General features: G+C 61.7%; 1 protein-coding gene across 1 annotated transcript; it reads left to right on the top strand.

The window, feature by feature from the left end:
• On the top strand, positions 1 to 24,931 carry SLC4A2 (solute carrier family 4 member 2). The gene is given in 31 exon segments (XM_087712248.1): positions 1 to 139; positions 9,991 to 10,145; positions 13,550 to 13,724; positions 13,881 to 14,137; positions 14,230 to 14,363; positions 14,685 to 14,905; positions 15,478 to 15,614; positions 15,812 to 15,995; positions 16,690 to 16,822; positions 17,161 to 17,182; positions 17,184 to 17,246; positions 17,248 to 17,343; positions 18,484 to 18,549; positions 18,551 to 18,608; positions 18,696 to 18,880; positions 19,265 to 19,277; positions 19,280 to 19,326; positions 19,328 to 19,355; positions 19,358 to 19,419; positions 19,421 to 19,488; positions 19,769 to 19,855; positions 19,857 to 19,987; positions 20,200 to 20,348; positions 20,556 to 20,750; positions 20,916 to 21,119; positions 21,267 to 21,356; positions 21,494 to 21,660; positions 21,763 to 22,016; positions 22,182 to 22,351; positions 24,047 to 24,220; positions 24,310 to 24,931. Coding segments are annotated over 30 exon segments (3,711 nt in total). The 5' UTR covers positions 1 to 139; positions 9,991 to 10,085; the 3' UTR covers positions 24,391 to 24,931.
• Positions 24,932 to 25,136: the final 205 nt, after the last annotated feature.

The following is a 25,136-nucleotide window of genomic DNA, read 5'->3' as shown; positions in this document are numbered from 1 at the left end:
GGCGCATGCGCGGAGAGAGAGTGTGTGTCTGTGTGTGTGTGTGAGAGAGAGAGAGAGAAAGAGAGAGAGAGAGAAGGTCGGAATTGGAGGGTCGGGCGGCAGCCGGTTCGATCCCTGCTTCCACCCGCTGTCGGATCGGGTGAGTGGCGGTCGCGGGAACGAGGACCCAGGGGAGGGGATCGTCCAAATCGGGAGATCGGGCGTGGGGACTCGCAACAACGGAAGTCTGGGTCCCCGGAGAGGGGTGGCAAGCCCCCTCCTCTTGTGTGTGTCTGTGTGCATTGCGGACCCCTGATCCAAACGCGTCGGGCCAGCTCTCGGAGATACGGCGGCCGCAGAGCCCGGAGTTACGACCCCCGGAGGCCGATCGGGCGCGTGACCGGCTTGCAGATTCTCCCTTCGTTCCCCGAATTTGGGAAGGGAGGGCGTGGGAACGGTGCGGAGGCAGCCGGGCGGGTCCTGCCTTTGGAAGCCGCGGGCAGCGCACCTGTCCGGGAAGGCGTTGCGTAAGGAGGCTCCCTTCTCCTCCCCTCCCCAAGACAGACTCGCCCGGCCAGACACCCCCCCCCCCCCCAGACACAGACTTTTGTCCGAGAGGATGCCTGAAAAGCAGCCCCCTCCCCCTTCTGGCTGGGGAAGCAGCGCCCCCTCCCCAACGGGGCTCCGAGGGGTGGGATGGCTTCCCCCCCCCCACGCTCCTCCTATGCATCCCTCAGCCCACTTTTGCCTGGGAAGCAGCTCAAACTGGCCCAGCCCCCTCCCCAGGGAAGCAGCGCCGTCTTCCTAGCCCCCACTTTTATGTCTAGCCCCCCCCCATCTGCCCCCCCTCCGCTTTTGCCCCGAGGATTTGCCTGGAAAGCAGCCCCCCCCCCTTCTGGCTGGAGAGCCACTCCCTCCCCCTCCCCGTCTTCCCTGTGGGATGCCCGGACCGAACCAGCTGAGTGTCCAGCTGATATGGCGACTGGTGGAGGATGCTGGGAATTGTAGTTCCGCAGCCCCCCTCCCACCCCGGCTTCCAGGAGCGGTTGGGGGGGAGCCAGGGGTGCTTGATAGATTCCCCCCTTCAGAGCCAGATTTCCTCCGCTGGATTTGGGGTTTGGGGTTCCTTGGCAGACGGGGGGGGGGAGTGAAACTTTACTTTGAGTCTCTGCACTGGGAGGGGGGTGCAGTCTGGAGGGAAAGGGGGGCTGTTTGGGGTGGGGGGCTTGGTCCTCTCCTCCCCCCCCTTTTCAATGCAGGTGTTGTGGGTGGCATTTGCCCCCCCAGGGCTGAGCCAAGGGTCCAGTTTGACCGCTTTGCCACCTCCAGATGTGGGGCTGGGCTGGTTTGGGGCCATCGCGGCTCAGGGCTACAAGTCAACCGCCCTATGAGTGTCCCCCCCCCCCCTTCGTCCCCCCCCCCCTCAAGAGAGATGCTTTGATTTCCCAGAGAGGTTGCGACATTTTTCTCCTTCTCTTCCCCCCTCCCCCCCCCGCTTCCTCTACGGCATCCCCTGCCCCTCCCCCTCTTCTGAAGGCCCCTGGCATGGGGGAGCCCCTTCTTCCCCTCTCCCCGGCACCCCCCTCCCTTCCCCCTCCCCAATCAGAACCCCCATCGCTGGCTGGTTGGCTCTCCCTGGGTGAGAAAGTCCCTGATCTCCCCCATCAAGGCCGGAGCAGAGGCTCTGAGTGGACCCGACATTGGTTGGTGGGCTCTCCTGCCCCCCCTCCAGGCTCATGCAAGGATTGGGGAAGGGGACTCTTGAGCTCCTCTAGTCCAGCCCCAGCTCAGAGAGGGAATCCAGGCAAAAACACCCTGGCAGAATAGAGTGGAAGGGAGTGGAAGGTGGAACATAGAATAGAGTAGAATAGAATTATGGAATAGAATAGAATAAGGAATGGAATAGAATAGAATAGAATGGAATGGAAAATATGGAATGGAATATGGAATATAGAATATAAAATTAAATGGTATATAGAATAGAAAACAGAATGGAATGGAATATAGAAGAGAATAGCAGGAAGGGACCCTGGAGGTCTTCTAGTCCAACCTCCTGCTCAAGCAGGACAGGGGTGGGGTGGGGCTGCTCTGCCCTTTCAGAGGGGTCTCTGGCAAGTGAGGGTGGGGGTCTCCGATTGGGCGAGGTGGGCTCTGGGTCAGGGGAGGGCCCTCCACAGGATTCGACTTGGTGCCCCAACTGTTCTCGGTGTCTCTGCTTCTGACAACATGGAGCGTTTCTGAGTTCAAAATTGCTTGTTGTCTGCAGGCAGTCCTCGAATTTACGACCGCAATTGAGCCCAAGATTTATGTCGCTAAGCGAGACATTGGCTAAGGGAGTTTTGCCCCGCCTTGCCCTCTTTGTTGAGTGACTCCCTGTGGCGGTTTAGTGAGTCCCATGGTTGTTAAGCGAATCAGGCTTCCCCCTTGAATTGTCGGACGGTCGCTAATGGGGACACGGCGACAGTCGTAAGTAGGAGCCAATCGGGAGGCATCCGAGGGTAAATCACGGGGACGCTGCAAGTGTCATAAGTGTGAAATAAAGTCCTAAGTCAGTTTTTTCCCCTGCCGTTATAACTTCAGTCACTAAGTGAAGTGTCATAAATCGAGGATTACCTGTAATGATAAATTGGGAAGTCGTCCCTTCCACCTCTGTGATTCTGGAAGGGTCTCTTGCTCGAGCAATGGGTGTTTTTCAACCTTTTTTGTGCAAAGGCACACTTTTTCCATGAAAAAAATCACGAGGCACAACACCAGTAGAAAATGTTAACAAAATTTAACTCTGTGCCTATATTGACTATAGGCGGGTAATTTTCCCACGGCACACCTTACACTATGTCACGGCACACTAGTGTGCCACGGCACAGTGGTTGAAAAACACTGGACTAGATGACCTCCGAGGTCCCTTAAAACTCTATTATTCTGTAACGGTCTGCAGCTCGAGCAGGGGGTTGGACTAGATGGCCTCGGAGGCCCCCCGGCTCTATTCTGACCGGTCTATTTATTTATTTATTTTGGGGGCGGTAGGGAGAAAACGGGAATGGCTTCCCGCCAGGGCCACCGAGGTCGGCTCCTACATCCGTCCAGCAGCCGCTGGGGGGAGGGGGAGGGGTGCCAGGGGGAGCGGGGGGGGGCTCTGACTCACCGGCCAACGGCCAATTCTGGCTAACTGGTGAGTCAGATCATCCAGAAGCCGAGTTCAAGTTGTGTTTGCGTCAGTTCGTGCCCCAGGAGGGAGGGGGGGGTAAGGGCGGGGGTGTGGGACTAAGCCCTTCCCCTTGATACAGGAACTCCTCGACTTATGACGGCTCCTAAAGTGTCCCTTCTGCATTCTGACGGCCCTGAAGAAAGGCCAAAATCCAGAGGTTTAGCAAGTGGGTCGCAGCGTCCCCAGGAGGGGAATCTGGGAAGCCAGATTCGACCCACGAACCAGGCGACTCACTTAACGACCACAGGGGGTTCGCTTAATGACCGGGATAAAAAAGAGCGTCAAACGGGGCCAAACTCCCTGAACCTGTGTCTCCCTTAATGATGGGTATGTTAGGCTCAGCTGTGGTCGTAAGATGAGGACGCCCCACACCTCCAACGCACAGGTTGGTGGAATCCCCCGGGACTGCTAATGTGCTGGGATGCAGGGGGGGGGGGGCGGACCCAATCCACCTCCTGCCACATCCCTCCCTCCCTTCAAAGACCCCCTCCCCAATACCAGGATTAACCCCGCGTTGTCTGGCCTTCCCTTTCAGCCCCCCCTCAAGCCCCCCCCCCGCATTTTCCTCCTTTGAACTGGGGCCTCGACAGGATTTGGGTGGGTGGGTCCCAGATGAGGCTGGGACACCTCTTTGGGGGTCCTTACTGGGTCCCTGGCAGTGGGGAGGAAGGGGGAAGGTAGATAGCCGCAGAGCCTTTCCCCGGGGAGCCAGGCGTCTGACTTTGGACCTTGGTTGGTCTCTGGAACTACCCGCCACTGGGTGTTAGCAGCTGCAGGGTTTCAGTGGGGTGCTTGGAAGTGGCCGTTTCTTTCCCTGCCTCCCTCCTTCTCTCCACATCGGGGTCTGTCCCGCGGGGGTCCTTTGGGCCGAGGGTTGCGTAAGAGAATCACAGAGTTGGGAGGGGCCTCAGAGGTCATGTAGTCCAGCCCCTTGCACCCGGTTGGCGCCGGGCATCCTATCTAGTGGATGGGGGGGCTTCCACGCACCACACCTTTTTAGAGATGGAGCCTTCATTCGGGGGCTGCACGCAGAGGGGTGGTGGGTGGGCCCTGGGGGACGGCTGGCTGGAAGACCTCCAAGGTCCCTTCCAAATCTGTTGTTCTAGTTTGGGGAGGGGTCTCGATGGCTCCACTCAATCTGTGGGGCAGGGAGAGGGTCAAGGGAAGACCCAAACGCCCCCTGGGGTCTAGCCAGGCTCTGTGGGGAGAAGGCACAGGGAGCCCCCTCCCCGTTTCCACTGAAGCCCCTGCCTGGAGGGAATTGTGGGGGGGGGGTCTCCCTGCCTGTTTGTGTAGGTGTGTCGTGCGTAGGAACATGCGAAGGGGAAGCTTGGCGCAGTGACTGTGTAAAATATAGGTGGTCCTTGACTTATGACAATGGCTTGTTTAGCGACCGGCACTGCAAAGAGGGACCTATGACCCCTTTTTCAGCCAATCAATCCATCACTGTGGGAAGGGACCTCGGAGGTCACCTAGTCCAGCCCCCCTCGGACATTTCACACCATCAAAATTCAGAAGCTGGGTTTCTCGACTCACCTATGCGACGGTCACAGCGCCCTGCGGGAGAGAGGTGTCACTGTGGCTAAAAAGATTGGCTTTTCCAGCAAGCCGGCCTGAACAAAATAAGATAAATGATTGATGTTGTTAATTGTAATTTTAACTTTTAAAATGTTATTGTGAATCTTAATTGGGTTTGTTTTTGGATCCTCTTATCTAACTTTCTTTTTAACTTTTGCAATATGTGTTGTTGTTGTTTTTAACGTTGTACGCCCCCCCCCCCCGGGTCCTTCGGGAGAAAGGCGGCATATAAACCCAATAAGCAAAGAGACAGGCGTGATTCCCCTCTGCCGACCGGCTGACAAGCAAAGTCAAGTCTGCCTCTCTTAACGACCGTCTTACTAACTGAAGGGATTCCCTTAACAACGGCACCAGGCACCGTCGCCAAATCGGGAGAAAAAGTGACCCTTGCCGATGGGAACTGTGGCCGTTTGGCCAAGGACTCCCCGAGGGAGGGAGGGAGGGAGGGCCTTATGGGGGGGGTGGTAGAGAGGCCGTCACCGCTGACTGGCAGAGCGGGCACCCTCCTTCCCCCGTCCTCCACTCCCCTGATCCTGCCCCTCCCCACACAGGGACAGGCGGGCACAGCCCTGGCACCCTGGCACCCTGGGCTATGAAGGTGTTGTTGGGGGCCACCCCCCCTCCTCCCCAGTTGGCTTGACAGGTACCCATGATGGGGGGGCAGCCGACCCACCCCGCTTTGCCAGGCTGCTGCCCTTCTGAGGCCTGGCAGGGGGCATTTTTACGAGGGGGGAGCCCGAGGCTGTAACCATCCGTTGGCAGCCTCGAGGGGCCGGGCATCTCCTCCTCCCTGGCCCGGGGGGGGTGTGTGCAGAGGGGGGGGGGCACGGGAAGGAAAGTGCCCCGGGAGGAGAGTGGCACCTTCACACACCCTCACACCCCGACAGGCAGAAGTTCCTCCGGGTGGGCAGAGGGCGTCCTGGGATGGAGCAAAGCGTCCCCCCCCTCCCATCTGCCCACGAGCCGAGCCCTCCCCTTCCCTTTCCTGGGAGGGGGCATCGGGCGGTGAGGAAGCGAGGAGGGGACGGCCGGGCAGAGTGGCGGAGGCTGCAACCGAGGGGGCTTAGGAGGCTTGGGAGGGGGGGGGGGCGAAAGGGCATTTTGCTGACGCCAGGGAAGAACAAAGAGACGCCCTGCCACCCCCACCCCCACTTGCCCCTCTGGGTATCCAAGCTGCCCGGTGCTGCTGTGCCAGGGAGAGCTGGAGGCAGGTGAGGGTCTCGTTTCGGGGAGGGGCGTGTGTGTGTGTGTTTGTATGTGTGTGTGTCAGCCTCCTCCCCCCCTCCTCCCTCCTGAGCCGGTCTTTCGTCTGGGCACAGCTGATGCACTGGATGCGGGGGAGGGTGCCCGGTGGGCTGCTGCCAGTCTCCGAGGCCGGCCGGCCGGTGCTCTGGGTGAGTCGTACGTGGCACCCGGCCCCTTTTGCGGCAGCAGGAGCCCAGGGAGCGATGGGTGAGTCGGGATGGAGGCGTCCTGGCACGCCTGGCTCTTCCCACTGCTGTGATGCCCGGTTGGCAGACGGGGCACCCCTTGGCTCCTGGGAGACGGGCGTGGGGCTGCCAGGGTGAAAATGGAGCATGGGAGCCTGGCAGGTCGGTTTGGGGGGTCCCTGAGGGTCTCCGACCATTCACGTCCCCTCTCTGGCAGCAGCGGGCACGCTTGGCCACCGTAAGTTGGGTCACGCCCATGCAGGTGCCCCACAGATTGGCCCATCGCCCTTCCTTTTGCAAGCCAGGCTCCCCCCCACCCCCCAGCTCCTCTCTGGAGGAAGCTGCCTCTTCCTCCAAATGGGGGCATCGCCGGTTCTCCCAGCCTGGCTGGGACAGGAAGTGCCAAGCAGCGGGCACCCAGGGGCTTTGGGTACCACCTCGCAAGTGGATGGATTTTGGGTGGGGGGGTGGGGGTCTCCAAGTGCCAGAAGGGTCCTCCTTTCCCCTCGGCCTTGGCAGAGCGGGTCCCACAGGTGGAGGGGATGCCAGAATGGCTCCCGTGGAGAGCAGGACGGCCCCCTCCCTGCCACCCGGGCTCTGCCACCCGGCCTCTGGACTCTTGTGGCTTCTGGTGATTCACCCTGAGTCGTGTTGGAGGGGGGAGGTTGGGGGGGGGGCTATTTTTAGCAGGCGTGGGTGACTCCGGCTCTGCCTGGGTGGGCCACCCTCCCCACAGCGTGGCGTCTGCCCTCCTGTCTAAAAATCATGCCCGTTTCCAGCAGCCGGTAACCACGTTGGCAGAGTCTTTGAGACTCGCTATCTGGAGGGGCTGGGATGTCTCGGCCCGCCTGCTGGGGGGCACCATGACTCCCCCCCAACGACTGGGACAGGAAGACTCTCGGCCCGCGGGCACCTCTCTCGCCTGAGCCGGCTGTTGAACACTTACTTTCTGTGCCAGCTGCCTTGCCGGGTTCAGATACCCCCGAGAAGCCCCGGTGGTTTCCCTTGGCATCTGGGCAGCGTTTCTAGGAAGGTCTGTTGGTGGAGCGGGCACCATCCTGGCAGCAACTCCCCCCCCCACACGCACCTTGGCTTCTGCAGCCGTCTTTGGGTGCCAGGGAAAGCGCCTGATGGGCTTGTCTCAAGACCCCCGGGCACGAGAGGAAAAGGGTCGTTTCCCCACCCAGATTGGCCTGGCATGGAAGCCTTTGCCAGCTGGGAAAGGGAGCTGTTGGGGCTGGGTTCCGCTGGGGTCCTTGGGGGTCTATCAGTCGGGGGACATGGCTCATCTGGGGCAGCAGGAGAGACCGAGTTAACAGGCCCGCTGAGGGGCAGGAGACCCCTGGGTGCCCCCGTCAGCCCCCTGCCCGCTCTCTTTCCTCTAGGGCAGAGCGGGGGGCTTCCTTGTGCTCGGGGCTGGGGTCTTGAGTTAGCCAACCCGATGGCATCGCTATTCTCCAATGCCACCCAACCGAATTTGGAGGGCACTCTATCGCGGCTGGAGCCGGGCCTTCTCTCTCTGCCAAGGAGGGAGGGATATTCCTTGTGGGGGGGGGAGAGAGAGAGACCCTCACCCTGCCTGCTGCCTCTGTCCCTCCCCCACTGGGGGGGGAGGGCATCCTGAGGAATCTGGAGAGGTTGGAGCCAAGCCTCCTGGGTGGCAACGCGGTACCCATAATCGCCTTAGCCGGGCCAGCCGGGACTCGTCCCTGGAATGCAGCCGCGGAGTTGCCAAATCCTGCTTCCTCCCCCCCCAGCCACCACCCCCATTCCATGGTTCCAGGGTGGCACCAGAGCGGGCAGGAGAAGAGGGGCCTGTGGCAAGGCAGGACCCCTGATTTCCCCCACCGGCCCCTGGGATTTTGATGCCAGGCTGGGAGAGGGGCAGAACCCTTGGCCAGCCCAGCTGTGAGGAGGGTGGGCACCAGAGGTTACCCTGGGAGGGAGGGGATGCCCCCCACCCATGCCCTGCTTCCGGGGTGCCCTGTGGTGCCCGCCTTGTGGCCCTTCTGGTCCTCAACAGGGGATGCCAGTCTGGGCTGCCAGCTCTCCTCCCCCACCTGTCCCTGCCCGGTAGCATCTGAGCTGGGGCCAAGGGACAAATCCCCTCCCCCTTATTTGAGGAAGGGACTGCAAGGGAAACCTTTGGTTGGGGAAGGGGGCAGCAGATGTGGGGGCTGGGGGGCACCCCTGGCACCGGGGGAGGGCATTGGAGCAGCCTGATCTTCTCCGTCACGTGTTCATGGAAAGTGTGGGCCACGGGTGGGGTGGGGGCTTGTGCCACCTCCTCCCCCCCCCCCGTTTCCCAAGCGAATGAGCCAAGGTCTTGTGAGGGCGAGTCACCCGCCGGCTGCCCCCTTCCGCTTCCCCCCCGATGCCCTTCCGTCCCAGGGCACAGAGGCTCTGGGGCAGCTGAGGGGCAGAGGTGAGTGCTCCATGGCTTTTGGGGGAGGGGGAGATGGGGGTCAGGCCAGCCAAGGTGGGTTGGTGGGCTGGGGTCCCGCAAACGCCGTTAGTGAAAGGCACTCTGCCCATGCACAGAGGCTGCTTTCCGGACAAAAAGGCAGCGACCTCTGTGCCATCGTAAAGCCCCCTCCCGTGAAGGGGCCCACTTGGGGTGGGGAGGGGGCCGGGATGATGGCAACAACGAAGGGGCCGCTCGGTTTGGGCTGGATCAGACCGGCCGGCCGCTGGACCTGGGGTTGATTTTGGCGCCTGCCGGGAGGGAGCGGAGGGAGGGCCAAGATAAATGTGGCCGCAGCCCTTGGCCGGCAGCAGGGTGGGGGAGGGGAGAGGCAGGGGGACGGGGGGGGGGAATCCACTTGCCGGGGCTTATCCGTGGGCTCTGAGGGTGAGGCTTCTGGTTTTGCTGCCCGAATTGCCCCCCTGCCAGCTTTGGCCGCCAGTCCCAAACCCCCGGCTGCCCTCCTCAGACTGCCAGTCCCGGAGGGGTGCGTGTGCCACTCGCAAGGGCTGGCACTGAAGGAAGGAGACCTCTTGGGGGGGGAGTAGACAGGCATTTCGCCCTCCGTCCGTCTGGCTGCTTTAGCGCCTGGCAGCGTGGTGCCCAAGGGAGCCGGGCAGCCCGTTTGGGAGGGGGGCCGGCGGAGGTAAGCCACCTAATCCCTTCTGAAGCCTGTCCCGCACTCGTGACCCACCGAAGGCTGGAGGGCCAAAGTCCACCGTTGAATGATTGGCAGCAAAGGGCCTCCCCCACCCGACTGGCAACGCCCTCCCTGCCGGCCGGTGCCTACGACCGGCTGCCGAGAGCCTCGGCCTCCAACTGATGGTTGTCATTCGGGACCCCCGTGAATGGTTCCTTCCCCGTTGGGCGAGGGAGGGGGAAGGGATGCAGCCGAGCCCCTTCCTCTCTCCGTGGCTCTCGCTGAGCAGTTGGCATGCCGGATGGCACGGGGAGAGCTTTGAGCCAGCAGCCGGTTTATGGGCGCTTCTCCCGGGGTGCCAACTGAATCCCCCTCCCCAAAATGGTTGGCATCCTGGGAGAAGCGCCCATAAACATCTCACGGATGATCGGAGCCCTGCAGTCCCCCTAGAGGGGCCACCTCCATGCGAATGCCAGCCCGAAGGTGGGCATGGAGCCCCATCACAGCCCCGACTCCCAAGGTGGCAAGGCTGGCACAGGAAGGGAGGCGCCCAGAGCCCCGAGGGAGGCATCTTTGGCCGGGGAGTTTTAAGACGGCTCGGTCGCTGCCACGTCGCTTGGACGAGGACTGTTCCCAGGGTGGGACGGAGGGGATTAGTTGCCCCCTCCTCACTGACCCCGCTTCTCCCCTGCAGGTTATGGTGCCGCCACTCCTTCCTCTGAGCCCTAAGGAGAACGAGAAAGGGTAAGGGTCCGGCTCGCCCACCCACCCTCCCACCCGAAGGTTGCCATGAACCGCGGCCGGGTCTCTGCCGAGCACCGTCATGTCGTCTCCGGTGCCTCCGAAGGGGTGAGTTCCCCGCCCTCCCCTTTGGAGGGGATTGGATTCAGGGGGGTGGGGGGTGCTGGCACCTCCAGCCTAATGGTAGGCGCGTGTGGGGTCTCGGGGCAGTGGGCCCAAATGCCAAGGAGCAGAGGAAGGGGGAGGGGAGGTCAGAGTCGGCTCCCAAGCCAGCTTTCCCCCCCAACCCATATGGGTCAAGGAGCAGAGGGGCTGGCCGCCTCCCCCCTCCCTCTTTTAGTTCCCCGAATATGTGGGGAGGGGGAGGAGGCAGAGGAGACCCTGTCCAGCCGCTTATTTATTGGTTGAGGAGGGGGGTAACTGGGGGGGGGGGAATAACCCACCCTTCGCACTCCTCTGGAGCAGCCCTAGGAGACCATCCTTCAGACCCTGCACCCCCCCCCTTCCTCCCTCCCTCCCTTCCCCATTGCCCACCCCGGATCCCAGAGGTCATCTAGACCAAGCCGGCACCCAATGGATGGCGTCTTTAGGTGGTCTACTTACCCACATCGGCCGGTTTGTGGGGCAGGTGAAGGTCAAGCCATCCAGGGAGGCCCCCTTCCCCTCCACTGGCCCATTCATCTGGGGCCGGCTGGGCAGGCTGAACGGGAGCCCCTCCACACTTGGAGGCTGGGAGAGGGAGGGGGGGAAGTGGGACGCAGGAATTCCTGGACTGAAGCTGCCCCACCAGGAGCCCAGGATGAGCGCACTGGGGGGGGGGGCTGTGGGTGGGAGCCTTGGCCCACAGCGGTGGCAGCCAGAGAGGGACAGGGACCCGCATTGGGCATGCCAATACCTCCACCCACCCTCGCAGGCGCCATGGTGCATCCTTCGGGTGGGCCACATGCTGAGGTGGCGGAGCCATTTGTCAGGGCAGGCAAGGCGTTGCTGGCCCGCTGACTACGGCCTCCTTCTGGGGCCGTTCTTCACCCTCCGGGGGCTTCCCTGGAGCCTCCGAAGCACGAAGAACCGGCTCCAGGGGGAAACCGGAAGTTTGACACAGGACTTCCGGTTTGCTCGTAGGACCGTTTTTCCCCCTCCGGAGGCCCCAAGGAAGCTCCCGAGGCCCCCGGAGGGCGTTCGGGGGGTGGGTGGGGGAGGCTGTCTTCGTGCTCCCCAGGCTCCCAGAAAGCCTTTGGGGCGTGGGGAGGGCAAAACTCCCACTGCCAAAACGGGGCCCCTCTCTGGTTGTGTGTGCATGTGTGCACATAGCATTATGGGGGTGACACGCTGACGCACAACCCCCCCTGGGCTCCCCCCACTCTTGGCCTAATTTGATCCAGAGGGGGCTACATCCCCCCCCCGGGTCTGCTCAAAGCCAGGCTGTGGGGGAATGGATGAAATCTTTCAGGGGGGGGTTTATGCTATGGACCAGCCTGCCCCCAATGAAGCATCTGCTGGCACTCGTGACCCCCCCAAAGAAAGGGATCCCCCAGGCCCTCTGAGTTGCATTTGGGTGGGCAGAGCCACGGGTTCGAGTCTGTTCAGGTCCTGAGCTCGCCTTGTGGGGTGTCGGTTGTTCCTGCCGTCTTAGTGTCCTCTGCAAATTTGAATGAGTTCCCCTCCTGGTCCCTCACCTTCGTCCATCGATGAAGATATTGAAGAGTCCTGGACCTCAGACGTTGCCTTGTAGTAACCTTCCCCCCCCTCCCCCCCCATCGCTTACTCCCCTCCCTGTTGGCGTAAGGAGGGCGACTCCTGGAGTACGGCTTGTCCGCGTATACAGGTCCATCCGGTGGTGAAGTCTCCCACCCCTCTTTTTTCCTACCGTATCAAGATGTAGATCCCGATCGACCCTCTCGAACTCCTCCCCCAAGTCTTCACTCTGCTCTGCCAACTCTGGCATTTTGCTGCTCCGTTAATTTAGCCGCTTTGTCAAAGAAAGAAACGGAGATGATCAGTTTGGCATGACCGGTTTTTGGCAAAGTCCTTCTCGCAGCTTTGTTTGTCTCCAAGGCCCCCGATCTGTCCTGATAAAAGGCCCCCAGGGGGCGGGGGGGCAGAATACATACATAAACCCCAGAGCAGCCAAATTCAAAGCAGGCAACCTTGGCCGAAAAGATCTGGAGCCAGGAACACCGTAAGGGTGACTTCCATGCCTTGGGATGCCGAGTGTCCCTCTGGGGGGGCAGATTCCTCAGGTGGCCCAGGAGCCACCACCACCCCCCGGTGCATCCCTCCTTTGAATAAAGGCAGAAAGAAGGAAGCGGTGGAGGGAGGAGAGAAGAAAAGAGGAAGGAAGGAGAGGAGGAGAAGGAGGTTGAGAGGGAAGGAAGGACAGACAAAGGGAGAGGAAGGATGGGAGGAAGGGAGGAAGGAGAGAAGGAAAGGGAAAAGAGAAGGAAGGGAAAGGAGGAAAGAAGAAAGGAAAGGAAGGAAGGAAGATGAAGGGGAGGGAGGGCGGAAGAAGGAGAGAAGAGGAAAAAGGAAGGATGAGGGGAGAGGGAGGGAGGAGAAAAAGGGAAGAAGAGAAGGGGGATGGGGAGGAATGGTAGGGAGAGAAAAGAGGAAGAAAGGGAAGAGGGAAGAAAGGGAAGAGGGAGGAGGGAGGCCAAGCAAGGCACAAGGCAGGCGCAGAAGGGAAGCAGCTGACAGCAGAGCAGGGCCAGCCACTCCCAAGCCCATGTGCCCCATCTCTGACATTGCCAGGATCACTCAACTGGGTTCACAGCCCCCCACCTCACCCCATAAACCGAAGCTAAAGTGCCCGCTTGGTGCTCTCCTCTAATTTCGGAGGGGTGTTGCACTCTGCATGTGCTCAGAGGCTTTTTAGAGGCAGCTCTCAGAGGGGGTGGCTGGCTGGAGCAGGAGAGGCGTTTCCCTCCCAAGAGGTGATCCATTGGCACTTGCAGCCAGAGAGGGGAGGGGTCTTCTTGGGGGTGGGGGCACGCCTTCCTCCCGGTGATCTGGACTATAACCCAGCAGTGGAGCCCGGGGGTCAGTTCTGAGTTTGGGGTCCTACAAATATTTGGGGTGGGGAGGGAGGGAGGGGTGGGGAGGGAGGGAGGGGGGTGGAGACGGTAGAAGGGGGGGCAGGGTTGGAAGAAGGGGGGTGGCTTTTCCCTGCGTGGCTGGAGACCTTGCGGGGGTCACCTTGAGCCGGGGGAGGGAGGCAGTCAGGACGGGCCAATCTATGCCGGTGTCGGCCGGTGCGAGGGGCGCCCTGATCAGTCAATATTTGGAGTGGCACGGAGGCGATGGAGCCACCGCCCACCCGCGGACGACCTGACCTTCCCTTCTGCCCACGGCCAAATAAATCGCGCGGGCGGCCAAGAGCCGCCTCTGCAGCCGCAGCTCCATGGCCCAGGTAGGCAGAGTCCCGGGTCCTTCGTCTCTGCTCCCCGTGTCCCTTGCCCAAGCCCCCCCCCTCAAAACTCAGTGCTGAGTCCAGGCGTTATGTGCTTGCTTGGCAGCCGGAGCCCCCCGCATCTCCCCCCTTCGCGGGGCCGCAGGAGGAAGCGGAGGAGGAGGAGGAGAAGGACCTGAGCCGGGCGTTGCGCGTGGAGCGCTTTGAGGAGCTCTTGCAGGATAGGCACCCGCGGGGCGTGGACGAAGCCGGCCGGAGCTACAGCGAGGAGGATTTCGAATGTAGGTGGAAGGGGAGGGGGCGGGTGGCCTTTGGGGTGGAGGGAGGAAAGAGGAGGGAAGCCCTTCCCAGCGTCATGGCGATGGGGAGGGGTCCCCCGTGTCTCACGGCCAGGGAGGGGCCGTCTGCGGGAGTCGCAGCCCCTGCCTTTTCCACAGACCACCGCCAGTCTTCCCGTCATATCCATCACCCGCTATCCGCCCACCTGCCCTCCGAGGGCCGGCGGAAAAAGGGCTCCCAAAGCAAGAAGAAGAAGACCCCCAGAGCCCGGGCCTCGGTGGCCGGGGAGACCCCCACCATCGAAGAGGAGGCGGAAGGGGGCCAGGAAGAGGACGGGGAGGATGACACCTGTGACACGGAGACCGAGCCCACTCCGGAGGACCTGCTGCCGAACAGCTCTCCCGAGGGGGTGCAGGTAGGGGCAAATGGGGAGGGGGTATCATGGGGGGGGGGAAGGGCAAGGGGGGCTTCCATCCCTTGAGCTGACCCTCCCTTCGGCCCTTCCAGTTCTTCCTGCAGGAGGATGACGCAGAACGGCAAAGCCCCCTCTCTGGGGAGCCAGCTGGTACCACCCCTTTGCCCTTGGGGCCAAGGGCCGACGCCGGGAGCCCCCAGGCAGCAGGGGCAGCCAAATCAAGCAGGTAAGGAGGCCCGGGGTGGCCTTGGGGAAGGACACGGCTGCTATGGGGCGAGGGTCCTTACGGACCGTGGGGTTCGGGAGGTGCAGGATAGGGGAGCGGTCTTTCCTGGTTGGGGGAGAGAAGTGGCGGGAGGGCAGGGGGGAACTCCACTTTGGAAGAGCTGCGGGGGTAGTGGGTCCTTTGTGCTTTTCGATGGTGCCACCTGGAGAGCCAGGAGAATGCCAGGGGGGGCTGTTGGGCATCTAGAGGCAAGGAAAATGGGGCTCAATCCGTGACAGGAGTTCTGGGCCCGGGTTGCTGAGATGGAGTTGTGTCTTGCAGCTCCGACCTGGAGGACTCGGGGGCCGCAGGGGTGGCCGAGGGCGGCTCCCCTCCCGAACGCCTGCTCTCCAAATCGCAGCCGGGCCACCGCAGCTACAACCTCAACGAACGCCGGCGGATCGGCAGCATGACGGGCATGGAGCAGGCGCGCTACCAGAAGGTGCCCACCGACGAGTCGGAGGCCCTGACCTTGGTCTCGGCGGACCTGGATTACATGAAGAGTGAGTGGGGCCAGGAGGGTGGGAGAGCAGGCTTCCGGGCTGGGAGGGGGAAAGGGGAGCCCAGAGCGTTTAGAGCGACCTCCAGCGTCTACGCCAGGGGTGTCAAACTCGATTTCATTCAGGGCTGCATCAAGGTTGGGGTTGATGTTGGGGGGCGGGTGGACATGGCTGGGGGGCTCGTGGCCCTCCGTTGTCTCCATGGGACAGCGGTGGCCCCTCGCTGATTCCATGGCAGCCCTGCAGATCTAAGGCTGACCGCGTTTGAGCCCCGATGGCCGCCTGGGGCGGAGGTGTGGGAGGCCGGTCCTTCACTATTCCCAGGGAAGCCTTGGGGCCAGATCTCACCACATTGCGGGCTGGATGTGGGCCCCGGGCCTTGAGCTTTATACCTCTGTTCTACGCCCTCTGGCCGAGTGGAGAGGGTCACCTCTTGCCAGGAAACAGTGCCTGGACGTCCCTCCTTGTTGGGAGGGATGAGCGAGGCTCGCCGGAAGATTTCCTAGGAAGGCCTCATGAGGGGGGGGGGGTGTCTGGCTGTCCGTGTACCGCCTCCCACCAATCCTCTGCTGCAGGCCACAGGTTTGAGGACGTGCCAGGCGTCCGCCGGCACCTGGTTCGGAAGAGCACCAAGGGGCAGGTGGTGCACCTGGGCAAGGACCGGCAGGAGGCCAGCGCCCGGCTGCGGAAGCACGACCGGAAGCCCCACGAGGTGAGGGGGCTGAGGGGGGAAGGAGAAATCTGGGCTTGGGAGGGTGGGGCCTCTGCTTTCTGCCCCTGGATAACCTCAGATGGGCCTGTTGGGGAAACCGAGGCCTTGCGGGGTCCCGCTCTGAAAGGGGTGTCTTGCCAGACCCCGTTTCCTCCACTCTGAGCATTGCTCTCCCCCCCCCCCCCACTCTGGCCTAGGTCTTTGTGGAGCTGAACGAGCTGACCCTGGACAAGAACCAGGAGCTGCAGTGGAAGGAGACGGCCCGCTGGATCAAATTTGAGGAAGATGTGGAAGAGGAGACCGACCGGTGGGGCAAGCCGCACGTGGCCTCCCTCTCCTTCCGAAGCCTGCTGGAGCTACGCAGGACCCTCTCCCACGGTAGGCAACGGGGCAGAGGGAAGGGGATTCTGTGGGTCTGAGGCCAGGGTCTTCTCCAGGATCGAAGAGAGCCGGAGTGCTGTTGCCAGTTCAGTGGGGCGGGGGCTAGTGGGGGCCGGCTGTGGCTGGGCCCTCTGGGTCCAGAGACTCTTGCGCCTGCTTCGCCATGCTGCTTCTGGAGGCCTCTTACGGGTCCGGATTGTGGGAGGGGCCGGAAGGGAGGAGCCTTTTGGGTATTTTGCTGCGAGCGCCTGGGTGAAAAAAGGGAAGGGGGGAGAGGGAGGGGGAGGATGGGGGGCAGGAGGGGGAGGCTTTGCTGAGGAAACCGGTTCCTTCTGCCAGTTGATGAGAGGAGAACTGAGGTAGGTCCTGCTTTGCTTCTCCTCTTGGGGCGGAGTGGGATTCCGGGGGAATCTGGAAGAGCAGAGACCAAACCTTTCCATCCAGACCGTACGAAGATTCATCCAGGAGGGAAACTGAGGCCGGAAATTGATCAGACGGTCTTGAATCGGTTCTACATTCAGGATGGAAGGACGAAGGGACCCGGAGCAGCCGACACGGTCGGCCAGCGGCCTCCCATGGCCGCCCTAGGCACGGGGCCTTCTCACCCAGGGAACCAGCCGGAGGGCCCCTGGCAGCCGCTGCAGCTGCTCGAGAGTGCCCTCCCACAACCCCCCCTCCTCTCCCCTGCAGGGGCCGTCTCTTCTCGACCTGGATCAGAAGACTCTGCCGGGGGTGGCCCATCAAGTGGTGGAGCAGATGATCATCTCCGACCAGATCCGGGCCGAGGACCGTGCCAACGTGCTGCGGGCGCTGCTACTTAAGCATAGGTGAGTATGTCAGGGTTACCCCGGTCCGGCCGAAGGTGGAGAAGAGGACGCACGCAGGGAAAGCTCCACTTTGGACCCAGCTGAAGGACCTGGAACGCGAGGCTCGCTCATCCGGAGCATGAAGCTCGCTGCTCGGAACCACAAGGGGGCTCATGGGGACCGCGAGGGTGGCTTGTCCGGAGCCGAGAGAGTCACTCATCTGGAGCGCGAGGGTCGCTCTTTGGGACCGCCAGTTTCCACGGAGCCCCTCTTTCTTCCTGGGGTGCTGGCAGACGGTGGGAGGCGCCAGAGATGCTGGCCAAGGCGCAGCTTGACACACACGGCGGTCTCTCCCGCAGCCATCCCTCCGATGAGAAGGAGGTTCTCCTTTCCTCGCAATATCTCAGCCGGCTCGCTCGGCTCTCTGCTGGGTCACCATCACAGTTGCCAACCACGTGGGAGAAGGCCCTGAGCCCACCGTCACCGACCCACTCATTGGCCCTGTGGGGGAGCATGAGACGCGGGTGGACATGGAGAAGGAGGTGAGCTCCCACAGAGACCCCCGCCTGGTCCAAGGGCAGCCGACTTGTCCTCCCCGCCCAAGGGGGGGAGCGAGAGAATAACCACTGGGGGGGGGGAAGGCACACGTGGCAGCTGGCCTTCTAGGTGGGAACGGCTGGAGAAGATCTGATGTTGGGATGGAGCAGACCCAGGTTCAAGTCCACTGCCAATCGTAGACCGCAACTGCGCGGACGAATAACCTGTGGTGATGGGATCTTTGTAGCTCAAAGTTGAACGGGGGGGGGGGGGGTTTGCTGAGCTTGGTGGGTCCCTCGCAGATGTTTGGTAACCCAACTAGTAAAATCATCAGTGCAAGAAAGGAGGTTAGAGACGGAAGCCCATCATCTCTTCCAGCACTGATGCTGTTGCCTAACTTGGCAGTGAAAGGTCTGAAAGAAAACCAGCCGCTAAATAAATTGTGACGGATGTTGAGGGGCTGTGGTCCAGGGAGGTGGGTTCAAGCCCCCCTTGCCCCCCTCCTACCCTCACCCCCGTGGGTCACTCCGGCAGGGAGGCCTTCCATGCTGGGGGTGGGAAGGGGGGGGGGCTACAAAGGTAGCTGAGCTGCATTGTTGACTAGAAAACCCAGAACGGGATGAGAAAGTGGAACAGGAAATACTCTGAGTCCTGGCAGAAGCCTTTCTGTCAAAAGCAGCTACTCCTTGCTTAACGACGGGTGGTTCTTATGACCGCTCAAAGTTTTGAGACCCATAGAATGGGTGCTGGTGGCCAGTCCAGCAGCCCTGGCTACCTTAAGTGGTCTGGGACACCCCCACCCCAAAGTCACGTGGCCACGGCATTCCACCGTCTCGTGACGGCAGCTCCTGATGCTTTTCCCGGTTTCTGGCAATGTATGCCTGAGAAGGGGGCTGGACTAGATGACCTCCATGCTCCCTTCCGACTCTGTGATCCTGTAATTCTGGAAAGGTCTCTTGCTTGAATAGGGGCCTGGACTAGATGACCTCCGAGGTCCCTTCCAACACTTGTCACTCTGTTATTCATGGGTTTCTTACTGGAATCAGGCTTGGGGGCTGGGGAAGAGTCGAGGGGCGCCTGGGGGGGGGCATTGATGGGGCGGCCAGCAGCCAATGGATTCCGGGGCCCATCCTCCCCTCCTCTAGACCCTGCAGAAGGAAGTGGCCTCCCCTGTTCTGTCCGGCACCATCACCCGCTCCAAGTCGAAGCAGTGAGCTGAAGCTGCTGGAGAAGATTCCAGACAATGCCGAAGCCACGGTGGTGCTTGTGGGTAAGGAAATTGGGGGGGGGGGCAAGAGGGGACGACGGGGGACTTGGAGGGCGCAGGCCTTTACGGACACCCGTCCCCTTCCCACAGGTTGTGTGCAGTTCCTGGACCAGCCCACCATGGCCTTTGTGCGGCTGCAGGAGGCTGCCCAGCTGGACGCCGTCCTGGAGGTGCCAGTGCCGGTGCGCTTTCCTGTTCGTGCTCTTGGGTCCAGCAGTGCCAACATGGACTACCACGAGATCGGGCGCTCCATCTCCACCCTGATGTCCGACAAGGTGGGTGCCACCCTGGGACTCGGTGCTTGGGGCCGCAGCCAACTCCCCAAGGCCGGTTCTCCACGGCCAACTCTCCATGGCCAATTCCTCACGTCAGTTCTCCTACACAACTCCCCAGGGCCAACCCACTGCAGGACAAGAGTTACACCACAATGGAAAAAATGTTGGAATAGAATAGTTAAAGAAGTAAAGCAGGGACGGAATGAAACGCGAATGGCAAACCTTAAAACATATTTTAATTGTTTAAATAATTCAATTTAATTGTTCAATTGTCCCGCAGTGAATTGGCTGCGTGGAGTTGGCCACAACAACTTAGTTGCAGTTAGTTGGCCGTGTCGAGTTGTCGTCACTCGGCAACCGTCTCCTTCTGCCTTTGGTCCCCAGCAATTCCATGAAGCAGCTACTTGGCCGACGACCGGCACGACCTGCTGCAGGCCATCAACGAGTTTCCTGGACTGCAGCGTGGTGCTGCCGCCCTCGAGGTGCAGGGTGAGGAGCTGCTGCGAAGCGTGGCCCACTTCCAGCGGGAGATGCTGCGCTCGCAGAGAGCATCAGGAACGGCGGCTGATGGCCGGGGCAGCCGTGGAGCCCAAATCGCCGAGGAGAAAGGTAGTCTGGGGAGGGGCTGGGGGCCACTGACCCTTGTGTCGGCTTTGGCCGTGTGTGTGTGTGTGTGTGTGTGTGTGAGAGAGAGAGTTTCTGTGCCCTGGTTCCTCTGTTTCTTCTGTCCACACATAACATAAGGCAGACCGAGGTCTGTTCTGGGAAATGCCGAGTGCTGATTTTCTCAAGACTCTCTCATGGGGCCGGCTCTTGTGATCAGTGGGGTGGGATGTGGGGCTCTGGCAGGCCTCCCCCTCCCTGATTTTCCATTTGCACCCCCTCCCCAGCCTTGCTGAAGCTGAAGGTGGAGGAGGAGGAAGAAGAGTTGGAGGCCGATCCTCTTCAACGCACAGGCCGACCTTTTGGGGGCTTGTGATGTCCGTCGGCGTTACCCCAAGTATCTCAGCGATTTCCGAGATGCCCTGGATCCCCAGTGCCTGGCTGCTGTCATCTTCATCTACTTTGCAGCCCTCTCGCCCGCCATTACCTTTGGGGGGCTTCTGGGTGAGCGAGGGGGAGCCACAGGGGAGGCAAGGGAGCTAGGGCTCAGGGCCCTTTGAGCCTGGGCCCACCATTGTCTGTTCCAGGTGAAGCAGAGTCCCTGGCTTATTCAGGCCTGGGGTTGGCTCAAGGGCCCCGGGGGCCACAGGGGAGGCAAGAGAGTGGGGGATTGGGACCCCCCCCTAAACTTCAGCTTCCCCCTCCACCTCTTCCAGGCGAGAAGACCGAGGGCCTAATTGGGGTCTCGGAGCTGATCATTTCCACAGCCATTCAGGGCGTTCTCTTCTGCCTCCTGGGGGCTCAGCCACTCCTGGTCATCGGCTTCTCGGGGCCCCTCCTGGTTTTTGAGGAAGCCTTCTTCACGGTGAGTTTGGGGGCTGCCCAGATTTCCGAGGGGTGTCCGCTCAGATACAGCCCCTCTGCCACATTCCCTAGATTGGAGGTGGGAGGCTCTCCACCCCTTGCAAGCAGGGCCCCTTGGCGTCGTTGCCCTCCCCAGCTCGCCCCTCCTGATCCCATGGAGGCAACCCTCGGACCACTGAGTCTTTGTCCTCTTTTTGCCCGTGGGCAGTTCTGCACCTCGCACGGCATGGAGTACCTGGTGGGCCGCGTCTGGATCGGCTTCTGGCTTGTCCTGATCGTGCTGGCCATTGTGGCCTTCGAGGGCAGCTTCCTGGTGCGCTTCGTCTCCCGCTTCACTCAGGAGATCTTCGCCTTCCTCATCTCCCTCATCTTCATCTACGAGACCTTCTTCAAGCTCATCAAGGTGACCGGAGCAGGGAGGGGGTCCCATGGCCGAGACACGGAAAGGGGGGACACAGACTGAAACCCAAGCAGAACGGCCCGGAAGGGGCCCTTGGTGGCAATGATGGCCCAGGGGTTTCTCCCCCAGGTGACGCCTGAACCCCTTCTTTTCCCTCCTTCCATGTAGATCTTCCAGGCACACCCACTGCACGGCTGTGGGAACAGCACCAGCGGCATTCCGGGACTAGAGAACGGAACAATCAGCCGCGATGCTTCGGAAATGACCGGCCAGCCCAACACGGCCCTCCTCTCGCTGGTGCTGATGGCTGGCACCTTCTTCATCGCGTTCTTCCTGCGGAAGTTCAAGAACAGCCGCTTCTTCCCCGGCCGGGTGCGTGGCCTGTTCCGGGGGTCCCGGAGGTGGGGAGGGTCTGGGGGAGACTGTTGTCGGCAAACGGAAGCGGTGCTGCAGGGGAGGAGGCACGACACTCCACGCGTGCTCAGAGGCTCCTATGGCTGAGCAGGTCTCTCCGGGCAGGTCCGGCGGGTGATCGGAGACTTTGGGGTGCCCATTGCCATCCTCCTCATGGTGCTGTTGGATTCCAGCATCCAGGACACTTACACTCAGGTAGGAGGGGAGATTCCTGGGGTCCCCTTGGAGCTTCCCCTGGCCGGCTCCTGAGCAGCCCCTGCTTTCCCCTTTCACTTTTATTCAGCCCCCTCCCGCTCCAATGCTTTCCTCCTGCTCTCAACCCCTCCATACAGAAACTGTCGGTGCCCAGTGGCTTCTCGGTCACGTCCCCCGACAAGCGAGGCTGGGTGATCAACCCTCTGGGCAGCAGCAAGGTTTTCCCCGTGTGGATGATGGTGGCCAGCGTGCTGCCCGCCGTTCTGGTCTTCATCCTCATCTTCATGGAGACGCAGATCACCACGTGAGTGTTGCTGGCCGGGGGTTCCTCTTCCTGTCCTCCCCCGCCGGCCTTTGGGGCACACATGGAGAGAAGCCCCCCACGCTTGTCCCGCTCTGCCCCCAGGCTGATCATCAGCAAGAAGGAGCGGAAGCTGCAGAAGGGCTCCGGCTTCCACCTGGACCTGCTGCTGATCGTGGCCATGGGCGGCTTCTGCGCTCTCTTCGGCCTGCCGTGGCTGGCGGCTGCCACGGTGCGCTCCGTCACGCACGCCAATGCGCTCACCGTCATGAGCAAGGCCGTGGCCCCGGGGGATAAGCCCAAAATCCAGGAGGTGAAGGAGCAGCGGGTGACCGGGCTGCTAGTGGCTGTCCTCGTGGGTGAGTCGTTGTACTCCAGTGTTGATCACCATCCACCAGATGGTGGACCGGCGCGGCCGACTATTCTCCCCCCCCCGCCCCCCGCTCACTCCGGCTGCTGGATGTGGAAGGAGGGCTGCTGTGGGGGGCAGGGACTGAGCGCCTCCTTCCTGCCCCTCCCACCAGGCTTATCCATCGTGATTGGGGACCTGCTGCGCAGGATCCCGCTGGCGGTGCTCTTCGGCATCTTCCTCTACATGGGCGTCACCTCACTGAACGGGATCCAGTTCTACGAGCGCCTCCACCTGCTGCTCATGCCCCCCAAGCACCACCCAGACGTGCCCTACGTCAAGAAGGTCAGGCTCTCCGGACACAGGGCTGTCCCTGCCTCTGGGGGGGGGGAGGCCCGTGGGTCCTGCTGAAGAAGTCCTCTGCTTTTGCGATGGGATTCAAATCGGTCTCTCCGCCCCCCTCAATCCTCCCCTGTCCCTCCTTTCTCCTCCCCCCCTTCCTTTCTCCCTGCAAAGCCGCTCTCCTCCCTCTTTCTCGTGAGGCCCAGCCCCTCCTCTGGATGCCACCCAGTTGGTGATGACATTGGCACGGGCGTCTGTGCCCGGCTGGTCTGCTACCGGCTCGGAGTGGTCTGCCTTTGTTAAGCTCTTTCCGAGGGAGCCTCTGCCCCTTTGGCCTTCTCCAGATCTGCTTTCTCTGGTGCCAGGAGGCAGCTGGCACATTCCTGGCGCGTCTGGGCTCCGCTCCCTTCCCTTTGCCCCCCTTTCTCCAGCCAAAACTGGTTTTCCTTTTACAAAGCATTTACTTTGGGTTTAAGCTTCTTCCGCCACACCTGCGGCCACCTGTTTCTATAGCTCTGCTGGCTTCTTTTGATGGGCGAGCCAACTATTTGGGGGCGTACCCCATGGCTACGGCCGTTCTTGTCACGCTCTCTTTGACGTCCGTGCGAGTCGGTAGGCTCCAACACCACTACCCCCGGGCCGACACAACCACACAGATCTCTGGGCTACACACAGAGAAGCACCGCAAGGCTGGTAGTACTCACCACTTACTACTCCACTCTTTCCTGCTCCTGCGCCCCAACTACACGTCACTGGTAACCGTTCATGTAGTAGACAGTTCAAAGGTCCCGTGGCCCTGGGGAAAAGTGGCCATTCTGCACCTTTGCGACCGCCCTGCTCCCGTCAGCGTCCTAGGCGCCTGCAGCCCCACTCGCACCTGGGTCCCTCTGAAAGCTGCGTTTGTGCACACGCACATATACGCTTGCCCCTCCCACAGAATCATCCCTTCTTTCCCCCCTCCCCCCTGCTTCAGGCCACCAACCCAGAAAGGTTTAGGTCCCCTCCGTTCGTCAATTTGAACCGTTCCAGGCAATTTTTAAAAAAGGAATGGTGGTTCTTCCCATCCCACTTCGTCCCCCTCCTTCGGCCCGCTTTCTTTCAGGATTCCCTTCCGTTGTTTTTTTAGATATGTGGAGTGTAATTCTTGTCCCACGGCGAGTGGTCGTAGCTCCTGCCACAGGCTCACTTTGTGACCGGCGCCTTTCTGGCTGCGTCCAGGGAAAACAACCGGCATGGAGGACGGTTGCGGTGTTCTGAGGCTGAGGGCCTAGGGAGGCCACGGGCGGAAGAGATGGAGATCTGGCAGAGAGGGGCCCCAAGTGGCCCCCTGCCAAGGCTCTCAGCCCAACTGGGGGCCCAGCTGGCCGGCCCTGCTTGGATTTATGCAGGCAACAGGGCCCCGTAAATCCCAGGAGGATCCCTGCCTTTTCCTGGGCAGGAAGGGGACACACATTCGCTTTAAGTAGGAGGGAACCTTGTTCGGCTTGCCGTGTTGTGTCGCGTGTGTATGTGTGCGCATCATGTAAGCAGTGTGGCTGCCTACAACTGTCTACCTCCGTCCCACAACCCAGCCTCACTGCTTGCCAGGGATGATGTCTGCAGTTGGGGGGGGGAGCGAGGGGTGGAGTTGGGAGGGCCTCGGCGCAACGGGGGGACCAGGCCGCCCGCCCAACACGGCCTCCTTTCCCTCCGCCGCAGGTACGCACGATGCGAATGCACCTCTTCACGCTGCTGCAGCTGGGCTGCCTGGCCGTGCTCTGGGCTGTCATGTCCACCGTGGCCTCGCTGGCCTTCCCCTTCATCCTCATCCTCACCGTGCCTCTCCGGTTGTGCCTGCTGAGCCGCATCTTCACGGAGCGGGAGATGAAGTGTGTAAGTTTGGGGTGCAGGGGTGGGGGGAGGGGCGGTCCTGGAGGAGGCCAAGCCCACCACCCACGTGGGTCTCTCTCTCCCCCCTGCAGCTGGACGCGGCCGAGGCGGAGCCCATCCTGGACGAGAGGGAAGGGGTGGACGAGTACAACGAAATGCCCATGCCGGTGTGAAGAGAGGACGCCGAAACCTCGGACACCGAGAGCTACAGCCCCCTCCTCTCGCCCCAGTGCCTTTGCGTGTCAATATGGGAGGAGGGGGCGGCCTTGAGCCCCTCCTGACCCCTTGCGTGGTCTGCGGAGCAGCGTCCCCCACCCGGCGCCCCATCAGTGGCTGGAGAGCTTACGCGCACCCTTCAATTCTATGCACCAGCTTCGGGGGGGGGGGGGTGCAACCCCTCCAGGGAGGACCTTGACTGCCTTTAGGGCCTCAATCCACAGCTTTATCAGAGAGGGGGGTTGCGGGAGAGAAATTGGTTGAGGCAGGACTGGGCCCCGGCCCCATTGAGCCTCCCCAGCCTCCCCCCCCCACATTCAGGACGAGAGCCAGCAGCAGGAAGTTGGCTCTAAGCCATGGGAGGGGCCTTTCTCGGAGCAGGTACCTTCCCCCTCCCCTTTTAATCCCCCGGGCCAGGCCGTGTTGAAATTGGGGTCCAGGGAGGAAGGAAGCAGGGATGGGAAATGTTGACGGATAATAAAGCGGAGGGCTCCTGTATGGGCGTCTCACCAGTTTTGTTGGGGGGGGGGGGTCTCCTGCGTGGGACAGGCAGCCTCGCATGGGGTTCAGGAGAAGGTCAGACGGGGGGACAAAACCCAGAGGTTGCTTTGCTCTGGCGCCATTTTTCTCCACTGAAAGCCCCCCAATTCTCTGCCGCCCCAGGAAAACAGCCGCCCAGGGGGGGACCCAGAGATGCAGGGCA

This window comes from Thamnophis sirtalis, unplaced genomic scaffold, assembly GCF_051295495.1.
Source record: "Thamnophis sirtalis isolate CommonGarterSnake01/CBP01778 unplaced genomic scaffold, rThaSir2_p1.2 scaffold_4, whole genome shotgun sequence".
Taxonomy (NCBI): domain Eukaryota; kingdom Metazoa; phylum Chordata; class Lepidosauria; order Squamata; family Natricidae; genus Thamnophis; species Thamnophis sirtalis.
This window is presented reverse-complemented; position numbering and strand designations above follow the sequence as displayed.